The sequence below is a fragment of the Mastigoproctus giganteus genome, chromosome 10 (genome assembly GCF_048544385.1).
Source record: "Mastigoproctus giganteus isolate SK-2022 chromosome 10, ASM4854438v1, whole genome shotgun sequence".
Lineage (NCBI taxonomy): Eukaryota > Metazoa > Arthropoda > Arachnida > Uropygi > Thelyphonidae > Mastigoproctus > Mastigoproctus giganteus.
In genome coordinates this window covers 1,600,531-1,612,753 of record NC_143584.1, presented here as the reverse complement: position 1 = coordinate 1,612,753, position 12,223 = coordinate 1,600,531, and the positions used below count along the sequence as shown (strand labels likewise).

The window sequence follows — 12,223 nt, the reverse complement described above, 5'->3', positions numbered from 1 at the left end:
ACGTCTTCAGAAGTGGCACTAAATGGTTTACTATTGGAATATTTTCTGTAAAGTTTTCTTTCCAGCTTGTTTCAATAAACTCCTCCAGTGTTCTCCTCGAAGACTGGGCTGCATCAGGTTCTTTTAACGAGTAGCGTTAAAAGAACCTGACGCAGCCCTGTACAGATGAAGTTTTAACTTCTGGGCTACTCCCAGGAAAGATGCACAAGAGAGTCCAGATTGAGAGAGCAGATATTGCAATGATTTCGTAACGTTCTTCCCTCCAAGATGACTGAAGATGACAGTCTTACCGACTTTCTGAAGTGAAGACAGTTGCCCTCCCACTTTGAGGCTTAGCGCAAAAATTTTTTTTGTTTTACAGTTTCCCAAATGGCAGACATTTTTGGGCACATCTCTTGTATTGAATTTTTGTTGGTTTTTTGGCAGATTGTTGTGTGTTTAATAAACAGAGCAGTTTTGATCTGTTTGTTAAACACAACACGGGCAGGGAATCTTCGTTAAATCGGACTGCTGATTCTTTTCCCTTTCTATTCTGAAATCGTTTGATTTTTTGGAAATTTAACTGATTTCTCCTCCTAAGTTAACTCAAACAGGAAATCATGGGAATGTTTCGTGTTTTTTTTAAGTCCGCGAAAGAAAAATTCTTTAAAATATTCTCAAAGCTGTTCTTGCGCGCATCCTGATAGCTTCTTTTTCTTTATTATAGGGTTTGCGGATAAAGAAGCAACGCAGCACAGGTGACATCGACCGGCGTGGTGTCGGATCGGTGAGAAGCTCGGGGTCGAACCTCAGTTCTGCTAGTTCCGAGTCGAGTCAGTCGGGGGTGACGCAGACGTCGGTCCACACGGATAGCAACATCAGTTTTGTCAGCCAAGACGATGTCACAGACGCTGCGGTGACGGAGAGTTACATGGGCGAGTGGAAGAACGACAAACGCTGTGGTTTTGGCATTGCCGAGAGATCGGACGGACTGCGATACGAAGGAGAGTGGTACAACAACAAGAAGTACGGATACGGGGTTACGACCCTGAAGGATGGCACCAAAGAGGAAGGAAAGTACAAGAACAACGTCCTGGTGTCGTCGGGGAAGAAGAAACATTTGTTCATGCTGAGGTCGGCCAAATTCCGGGAGAGAGTGGACTCTGCTGTGAATGCCGCCGTTCGAGCTTCCCAGATTGCATTGCAAAAGGCAGACATCGGAATCACTCGGTAAGTACCTATTTCTTTGTTCTCGTTATGATAAACAAGTTTATGAAATTGTGGATAAATTCATTTAATTTTCGCAGCATTTGTATCTCAAATCAATTTGATATATCCTTTTGGCTAATGAACCAGTCTGTGATAATTCAATTCCTGTAGTAAAATTGATTTAGGGCAGAGGCCTTACGCTGTTGGAACTGTGTGACGTTATTGTAGACGCAGGCATAGTCTCATTCTGTACGTAGCGTTGAGCAAACTAAGTTGCTACTTAATGTATCGATCTCATATTGTGGAGGAATTCCTCCACAATATGAGATCGAGTTGCCTTGATACTGCACCATTCCAAATAAAACGCAGTGTTCCAATGGAGAATTACTTAGCTGTTTTATTTAAGGTGCATCTACCACTATTTCGATTCTTTTCGGGATCTCATCGGTGGGCAATGTGGCTACACCTTAAAGAAAATAGCGAAGTACTTCTCCACTGGAGCACTGCATTTTATTTAGAATGGTGCAGCAGTAAGGCAATTCGTGGAGGAATATCCCCACAATAGAGTCTAGAGTGGCTTAGAGTATTGTAATACCAGTGCCTTCATAATGTGAGATAGAATTTTTTAAATTAATTTGGAGCAAGGTCTTTGTGGCGACGTTCGTGGCTATGCCTCGCTGCGATGTCGCCAGACATAAATGCCTCAGAATTAGATTCCGTGTGTATATTGCTCTTGTCAAAGTCAGTTTGGGTTAACCCAGGTGGAACTATACACCACGAAGTATAAAGGCTGTGTACAAACTACATAGCCTGAGACTAGTGCCCTTGGAAACGCCTTTGTAGAGAATCTGTCCGGTCCCTATTTGGCGAGAATTGGATCTTTTCGAAGATTGCGGCGCTTTCACTCTGTTGCGAGGAGCATCCAAAACCGAAAATTATCTTCACTTATCCGACGCCAGCCAACGTGAACGAAGCATCAAACAGAATGGGCGAAGCTCCTGCGTCAGAGAAAATTATCGGGCCTGCCTTTGAAATCTCAAGTTATGCTACAGAGAGAAGATGCATTTGTCCAGCAGGATTCAATTCCACCGTTCTCTGGGTTCAAATGGGAGGGACGTCGTAATATACTTCGGTGGCAACAAATTTTGCCAAAGCTTAATGTCGCTAACTTTGGAAACATTAATTTCCCACTTTGAGTTCGAGCGGAGCCCCCATTTTATATTACGGCAGTCTCCATAACAATAGATCAGGTTGTTATGGTGACGTGATTAGAAATCTTTTTGGGCTTTCCAATTTGCGAGCGAACTGTTTCGTGCCAACTCATTAGGGAGCTCAGAGAACGCTCTCCAGACGGTTTAGCGGTTCGTCGGAACAGTTGCATGTGCGTAATGAAACATTCGTTCCGTAAGATGCGAAACACGCTGAAGAAGAGAGAGAGAGAGAGAGAGAGAGAGAGAGAGAGAGATTTTGAAGAGTCTCGAGAGGCTGTAAGGATCGAAGAGTTTAAGTATAAAACAAATTTCTGTTGGGAGAAATAGCTGTTCTTTGTGGAATTAGTGATGTACATCAAGTACATTGATGTACACCCATATAATTAATTTAAATTTAATCATCATTTTAATTACTAAGTAACCAAATGCAGCCTGTCCAAAGTTTAGGCTGCTACTGTACACAAACCAACCTACTAAATGCCGTAAACGCTTTTCTCTGTAATTATTTCTGTAAACACTTTAACCCAATCCTAAAGTGTTTACAGTCTGTCTTTCTCTACATTCTGATGCTTTTAACAAATCTCTTTCACTTTCCACGTGTTCATTTTTGGCACAAAACCATCGACAACGCTTCGGTCATCACAAGCGGATCAATGTCAACGGCATCGGAACGAAGCCAATGGGGTCGTCAGTTAATCGATCGGCTGATACGCCGTCTTCCTTCTTTCTTCCTGCTTTCTATCGATTGATTGTTTACGTGATCTTCGTACGTGTCCAATTTTGATTTTACCGCTTTAAGAAGACTTGGATTAGAACGACCTCTTTGAGGCATTCATCCTTTCAACAAGACTTCGTGATAATACTTTGAATTTCATCTTTTAACGAACTTCCTCACTTGCGCTAGACAATACAAACACCGGACAAAGAAAAAAATATACATACAGGGTGTTTCAGTTAAACGTTTCAGAACTTCTAAGAGGGGCAGGGTACATCCTGACAACTCGAAATCATATAGCAATGTGGGGTCGGAAATGCTTTCCTGAAGCGGTGTTGTACACAGAAGCACCATAAAGAAAAGAGACCGTAAGTGAGAAATCGTTTTAATAATACATGAAAAGAAGCAAAAGGTACATGGATTAAAGTAAGTGTTCGAAGTTTCTTCAACCTCGTATTGCTTTCGCACAGTGGTACCTTGGAAAATGTGCTACAAATCCTCTTTTTCCTGCTGAAGTGTTGTTTTCCGTTGAGGCATCCTTCACAAGGGAAGGAATTTCCAACACGCATAACGACCATATCTGGGCGGTCGAGAACCCGCATGCAATACGACGTCGTGCAGCACAGATTCGATTTTCGGTCAATGTATGGGCCGGTATTATGGGAGATCACCTCATCGGACCTTACCTGTTACCGTGTCGTCTAACCGGACCTATCTACTTGATCTTTGTGCAGCAAGTATTGCCACAACTTTTGAGAGATGAACAGATTTCTGCATCGACGCAACAGACAATGTGGTTCCAACACGATGGAGCCCCTGCCCATTATAGCGGAGATGTTCGTAACTACCTGGATGTCACATTTGGTCAACAGTGGATCGGACGTGGTGGTCCCGTGCGTTGGCCTGCTCGGTCACCCGACCTATCATGTCTTGATTTTTATTTCTGGGGTCATATGAAATCGCTAGTTTATGACACCCCCGTTGACAATGCTGAGGAGCTGGTTGCAAGAATCGCAGTAGCTGCCGAAGAAATTCGAAATTCGCCTGGAGTATTCCAGAATGTTCGGATGTCCATGCGTCGGAGATGTGAGGCGTGCATTGTAGCCCGTGGAAGAAACTTCGAACACTTACTTTAATCCATGTACCTTTTGCTTCTTTTCATGTATTATTAAAACGATTTCTCACTTACGGTCTCTTTTCTTTCTTTGGTGCTTCTGTGTACAACACCGCTTCAGGAAAGCATTTCCGACCCCACATTGCTATATGATTTCGAGTTGTCAGGATGTACCCTACCCCTCTTAGAAGTTCTGAAACGTTTAACTGAAACACCCTGTATAGTGTCGCCTGTGTAATTTTTTAGTTAAAAATGTATAACCACTTTAGTAATCACCTCATGCATTCTTGTTGGTCGGGATTCAACAGACCCCTTAAATAGTTTCTATCACTATGACAAATTTTGGGCTGCAGCCTCACACTGTGATGAGATTCACTGATACATACGTTCAGTGAAGCTTATCGTATGTGAGGCTCTAGCCCAAAATTTGTATAGTCCATACTACTGCACACCACCAGGCATCTCTCATATTGTTGAGTTATACTTCATAACTGGGTTGTCACTTATTACAACACCACTGTACCTACCTGCCCACCGAGGAGAAGCCAACAAGCCTCGAAACGGTGTTGTCTGTTTGGTGATATCCGCCGGGAATAAGTGACATTAGTCTTCTCCATTGGTGAAGCGTTACTTATTCGAGGTACTTCAGTATCATGGCAACTCGTGAAGGTTTTCCCAATATGAGATACACCTAAAACGATGCCAATTTACCTACTTTAGGATTCACTGTGTACAAAAATCATATCAATATTAGTTCCTCCTGAAAGTAGCATATCTCGTAATTAGATGAGGTAGCATATAAGCGTAAAGTCTTCACCATCTCCGTTCGTCTGTCCGCATGTAATAACTAGCTCTGGGATGGATTTTCATGAAGTAGTTGTTGAGTTTTAGGAGCATCGGCGACTAAGTCCATTTTGCTCCTTGTATATTGTCTGAAAATTTCGTGTGTTCTGAGGTCGATTTTCAGTCTGCTGGACGAAAAACCCGAGTTTCTGGGAGAAAAACCCTCGCCTGAGACCGACTAACTCAGTCACGTTATGAAAAAAACCCATAAAATTCCTCCTGTTATCGACGGGATTCGAACCGATGTGGGGAGTACGGCGATCCTACCAACTGTGCTACCCACGAGGGCGGATTTTAATGAAATTTTATATTTCTGACAGTTGCCATCGAATAGAGGAGTACCGAAATCATGTGTCCTTCATATGTTCAGCAAAACCTGATTTGTATGGTTTAAAAATTAATATGGTTTAAAATTGTGACGCGTTTAATGACATTTTTCGAGTAGTTGCAGTGGTAAAATTTTTGCTCAACTGTTTAAAGTTATCGACACATCAGATCGGCACGATCTGATGTGTCCCAAACCGGTTAAAGTTATCCGATCGGTTCTTACCCGTGCAAATGCTGCACTCACCTGAGTAGGTGCAGTTCATACACTGCACCTACTCAGATGAGTGTCCGTCCTGCGCTATAAAAGGACTTCTTCCTGGAAATAAAGTTACTTGCTAACACGCTGTTGTTAACATATTTTCAATTGTAAATTTGTCATTTGTGTGCTCCAGGCTTTAATCATGTACTTTAATCATTGATAATTGGACATAATGCTATTTTTTTTCTTTATTCTTCTCATCTTTGTTTATTATGTTATGTTATTCCTTTTACGTAAACTGCTGGCTTGTAGCCGTGAAGGGTGTTGTGTACATCGGTGTGCATTCTGTATACAATAAAGAGTTCTTTTTCTAATTGCGACAATGCAAAGTCATTTCGCTGTAGAACAGGGCTTGTTCCCTCGTGGTCTTGTACAGTTGATCAAAGCCCAGCTGTCCAGCCAATAAAACAGAACAAACCGACTGTTTCCACAGGCGCGGTTATCAAACACGACGCGCTGACCAACCGTAGCGCGAGTTGCCCTTGCTCTTAATCCAAACAGAATTAATTCCCTTTTAATTGAAAGTAGTTGGGGATAACTGCGCTCTTCGGCGTTCTTCTTTCAAGAAAGGAAAGTTAAGTGGATTTTTGCAGGGGACGTTGGTCCCACTTAAGTTGTTCAAACCTTTTTATATATAATTGCAGCTGATAATATTGGTATTATCACTTTTAAAATTTAATCAGTCGTGCTGTCTTTGTAAGTTGTCTTCCGTTTCTCTGTTCTGTTTACTACATACGAGTTCTTCAGTTCCAGTAGTAATTCGTAATTTAGTTTAGACAGGTTAACTGAGAGGTCAGTTCTAAATTTTGAGATTTTGTATATAAGAGACCGTTAATAATTTTATTAAACTCATTTTGAAGTTGAGATATTGTTCTTCTGGCTTTCTTAAATAAAGATCTTGATAGTCCAATTTATTTAACATAACATAAATTTGTTCACGTTCTATTCATTATTCTGATGATATACCTTTCGGAGCCCTGGCATTCATCTAGGAATAACTGGAATTCCTTTTGTGTGGTCAAACCAGCAAGATTGAAGATGGATACACAGGGTAATCTTGTAATGGCTCCTCTTACACGTAAACGTTCAGTGAGTAGAATTTTCATTATCAGACAATGAATTTTGATCCAGATCTTGAAGATTTTCATCCATTGACTGAAGCTTTGCGTTTTATTGACGACAACCTGCGATTTGTAACGCTGTCTGGCTAAATGTGAGAGTTTACGGAAATACTATATTTGAGAGCAGGATTCAAAAAGTATGGTTATACATTGAGAGAAAACTATATCTAAACCTGACTCCCTGGAGTTGACTGTACAAGGATTTGAAGCCATTTAAACAAGGAAAACAAGCTACCAAGAATTTTTTTTTATGAAAACCCCAAACACGAGAGGTATTATAACCTATATTACTTAGTACCGTACATGAACTGAAAGTTGAGAAGATGAAAGAAGATACTGTTGACACTAGACTTGAAGTTTTGTAGATTGTAATTTTCGGGATATAAGTATGAAGAAAGGTTGTTACACGAAACGGAAGTTCAATAAATAAATGAGGAAGAAGAAAAGTTGGTTTTGTGAGCTTGAAGTTGGACAGTAAAAGAATATTGAATGGTTGCGGCACTTGTTTGGATTGCTTTGGAAGACAGAACGAGAAATATAGAAGTCAATTCAGAAGAACAGTGCCCATGGAAGTATATATAGAAAAGGTATGTAGCAGAAGCAGAAAGTCTATGAGACAGAGTGGAGAGACTGTTAGAGATTTAGTATTAGTAACGGCCGCATGGTGCAAGAAAGCCTATGCCTTATGCCGCACCAGCCAAAAAAAAAAAAAAAAATCCGAACAAAACAATGATAAAAACAAAAAAAAAATAAAATAAAATAAATAACTAAATAATAATAATTAATAAAAAAAAGGAAATTAAACCTATCATCCTATGCGCTTCCCTTACCCGAAAGTACTATCCAGATGACCTTTGAATTTCCCCAAACTGTCGGCCTCTACCACCCATGAAGGCAACTTATTCCAGTAATTTATAACTCGCTGGCTAAAATAAAACTTCCTGCAGTCCAATCTAAACATTCCCCCCCCCCGTAACTTGAATTTATGTCCCCTAGTTCTAGCATCATTTATAATCTTGAAAATTTTGTCCTCATTCATTTTACTGATGCCTCTCAGAGCCTTAAACACCTCAATCAAATCTCCTCTAAGGTGTGTAGTTTCCAAACTCCGCAACCCACATATTCGAAGTCTTTCTTCATAAGGACGCCCTTTTGCCGATCTCACCAGGCGAGTTACCCGTCTTTGCACCCTTTCAAGAAGCTCGATGTCTTTCTTTAGGTGCGGTCTCCATACTTGAACACAGTATTCCAAGTGTGGTCTAACATAAGCCTTATATAATGGGATTATCACGTCCCTATCTCTACTTGCAAAAGTTCGATAGATCATCGATAGGACACCATGGGCCTTCCTTGCAACCTGTTTACAATGCTCAGAGAATTTCATGTCTGACCGTATCGTAACACCAAAGTCCCTTTCCTCCAGTACTGGGTTTAGTTGAACTCCACCAAGTGAATAAGATTTTTTGGGATTACTGTTTCCCAGGTGTAATACCTTACACTTTGTTGGATTAAAGCACAGCTGCCATTTTTCTGACCATTCCTAAAGTCTATCTAGGTCTCTGTGAAGAAGCTCAGCTTGACAGTGATCATTAACTACTCTACCAATTTTAACATCATCTGCAAATTTAGCCATCACGCCCTCTATCCCTTCATCAATGTCGTTTATGAAAATTAAAAACAACAGTGGTCCTAATACTGATCCTTGGGGAACCCCACTTCTTACATCAACCCAATCTGAGGAATAGCCATTTATCACAACCCTCTGCCTCCTGCCCTGAAGCCATCCTTCTATCCATCTAAGGATTTTCCCAATGATTCCAACCTGTTCCAGCTTATAAAGCAACCGCTCATGTGGGACTGAGTCAAAAGCTTTGCTGAAATCTAAATAAACAATGTCGAAATTATTCCCTAAATCCAGCTCGTGAGTGACCCTTTCGAAATAGCGAACCAGATTTGTTAAACATGATTTTCCCTTTACAAAACCATGCTGAGTATCCTTGAGAATTTCAATTCGATCCAAATGATCCTGAATTCCACCCTTGATCATTGCCTCCATGATTTTCCCTACTATTGAAGTCAGACTGACAGGTCGATAATTTCCAACTTCACTTTTAGAGCCACCCTTATGCATGGGGAGATACATTTGCACTTTTCCAATCCAAGGGAATCTCCCCAGAGTCTAGTGATGTAGTGATGCTGGCATAATTAGCCTCAATGGTTCAATGCACTCGCTTGCCGCCTCTCCTAAGATTTTAGGATATATTCCATCAACTCCAGGAGCCTTACTGGTCTGTAGGCTCGAAAGTTTTTTCATTAAATAATCTTGCGAAATTTCAATATCATTAATTACATATTTTTTAACTTCGCTCCCACAATTTCCCATTGCCACAAAAGGCTTTTCATTTGTAAATATCGATGCAAAATAACTGTTGAGTTCATCAGCAACGGCAGCTGGTGTATTTAATACTATCCCCATTCCCTTACGTAAAGGTCCGATCTGGTTTGTCCTGCTCTTCTTGGAATTTATATATGTGAAGAATTCTTTATCTTCCCTCTTTGCTCTGTTTGATAGTGATTTCTCATAAACTGCCTTTGCCTGTCGAACCTTTTCTGTGCTCTATTACACATCACCTTGTAGCTGTTATAGGCTTCAGTACTTTTTATTGCTCTGTAACCTTTCCATGCCACCCTTTTCTGCTCAAGTAATGTGGCAACTTCACTATTCATCCAACTTGGAACCCCCCTCGTGGAGTATTTTTTTAATGGTATATACGCATTCAAGGCATCTGTGATTAATGTTTTAAAAGCGTACCACAGTTCAATTGTATTCATTCTCTGCACGATATCTACCCAGTTAATAGAGGCCATGTAGTACCTTAAGGCATCGTAATTTCCTTTTCTGAAATTAAAACCCATTCCTTTGCCTTTTACTTCTGCTACCTCTCTCGTCATCATCCACCGTAGAACTCCGTGATCACTTCCTGCTACTGGTTCCTCTACTGTCAGCCCTGTTATGTCATCTGATTCATGGGTGATGACGTCTTGGATATTCTTCTCTAGTACTTTCTCTGACATGTTGATACAAATAACAGTCATCTAGTTGATTTAAAAAGTTTCCTTCCCATTTACCACTCCTATCAATTAGAGGCAAATTGAAATCACCCATAATAAGGCATTGATGCTTATTTGCCCATTCCATTTGCATGTAGAGGCTTTTGTCATAATCTTCACAATCACCTGGTCTGTAGATTACTCCTACTCGCATTATACCTTTGTTTCCAACTATTTCACACCATACAGACTCTATACTAGCATGTGAAATGTCTGAATCCGGGAAAGCTATCGTCGCACTCAGGCTGCTTCTGATAAGAAGCATTACCCCACCACCCCTTCTATCTAACCTATCCTTCCTAACCTATCCTTCCTAAATACATTATATAAGCCGTACTGAAACTCATCATCCCCAATTTCCGGGTGGCACCACGTTTCTGTAAGCCCTATTATGTCCGCGTTACTTGTTTTAACCAGCAGTTCGAATTCGCTCATTTTATTGACGACACTTCTAACGTTACTGTATAAACAATTAAGATTTACTGTTCTTGTATATTTAACAACCCTTGAAGTTTTTTAGGCTCTCTTCCCTGATATTAGCTACCCGCTCACGTGAAACGTTTCTGCCCCCAGAACATCTAGATAATACGTCCAGTTGGAGTAACAGATAAGAACTCTTAAGGTATGTGCAAGAGTTACTTTGACCAATATTATCAGATATCAGAGATGAGTCATTGATTATCCTAACTGCCCTCTTTTGAATGGAATCTAGAAGCCCGAGAGAGAGATTTTGGGAGCACTGCCCCAGATATGGAAACAATATTCCATATTCAATGGTAGGGCAGATTTGCGATTTGTACAGAGTGATAAGCTGTTTGGAAGAAAAGTGCGAAAGAGAAAACCCAATTTTTTTATATGTAGAGGAAGCAATATTTGTAATATGCTTATGCCAAGAAATATTAGAAATTAGGGTAATCCCCCAAGAGAGACATATGACGCCTCTAAATCAGTGTCATTGAAGAAAAGCATAGGAACAGAAGAATCCTTATATGACAGGACTGGGTTTTAGAAGGATTAAGATAAACTAAGTTATCTTTGCTCCAGTGGAGATCAGCATTTAAGGAATTAGCAGAGGATATTCGAGAAGTCGAAGCTGTTTGTGCAGGGCAAGATTTCTTAAACTGGAAGGTGGAATGCAATGTGCTATCATCGGCAAAACTAGGATGTGATTTACAGTCAATGAGAGAAGGTCATTAATGTACAAGAGGAAAACAGTGGGAGAAAGAACTGAACCTTGGGGAACACCAGCATTGGTGGAGAAGATAGAATGCAGAGAGCCATTTATCATCATCTGCAGTGAGCGGTCAGAGAGAAAACTGGACACCCAATTACAAAAAAACTGTTGGCAAACCATAAGGGCGAAGCTTATTTAGAAGAGTTTTGTGCCAAACACGATCTGAAGCCTTTTAAATGTCAAGAGCAACTTCTTGAGTTTCACCAAACTTTTCCACTGATTTTATCCACAGATGAGTAATATGAGCCAGAATATCACCAGTGGAATGACACTGACGGAATCCATAATGGAAATCATTGTCCAGATGGAAGGTTTCTAGATAGTTTAAGAGTTGGCGGTTAATTGATTTCTCCATCACTTTAGAAAGAGTAGAAGTAAGTGCAATGGGACGATAATTGGATGGGGGGGATTCGTCACTATTTTTAGGAACTGGCTGGATATGAGCAAATTTACAAGTAGAAGGGAAAACACCTTTGGAATAAGAAAGTTAAAAAAACAAAAAAAAAAAAAAAACAGGTGACAAAGGAGGAAGTTCAGAAGCACAGGTTTTGAGAACAAGTAGAGAAATACCATTAGGATCTGGAGCTTTCTTAGCATCAAGATTCGTCAAAATACATCTGACATCCTTTTGACGGAAGACCACAGGAGGCTTTGAATGCATCGTACTGGGAATGGTAGGAGGTGGTTTACCAAGATCATCGATATACAAGTTGGAAGAAAAGTAGGATGCTAGCAGGTCAGCTTTATCTTTAGCTGAAGTGACAATAGAACCATCTGGTTTTGACAGAGGTGGGAATAGAGATGGACAAAAGTTGCGGCCAATAGCTTTGGCAGGAGATCAGAATGCCCGACTACCATTTGGACAAGAAGCTAGTTTTCTGCTCTTAGCCTGTTCGAAATTAATAACCGCTTCACAATTGTTGAGAGGTTTGGTGTAGTAAGAAAATGAACCTGGAGATTTGGATACAAGCTAATTGCGATATGCGACATTCTTATGTTGAACATCCTTAGCACATTTATTGGAAAATCAAGGTTTAGATAAAGGATGAGATTTTAAAGTGGAGTGTGGAATAAAGGATTCCATTCCTACAAGAATAATT

The 12,223-nt window shown here is 40.4% G+C and overlaps 1 protein-coding gene across 1 annotated transcript in view; it reads left to right on the top strand.

Annotated features, from left to right (window-relative positions):
* The window catches only part of jp (junctophilin), an 87,533-nt gene that overhangs the window by 34,410 nt on the left and 40,900 nt on the right, over positions 1-12,223 (top strand). Inside the window, exon 3 of the mRNA XM_090383614.1 lies at positions 707-1,209. Within this exon, the coding sequence (XP_090239740.1) occupies positions 707-1,209 (503 nt within the window). The remainder of the gene's footprint in view (positions 1-706; positions 1,210-12,223) is intronic.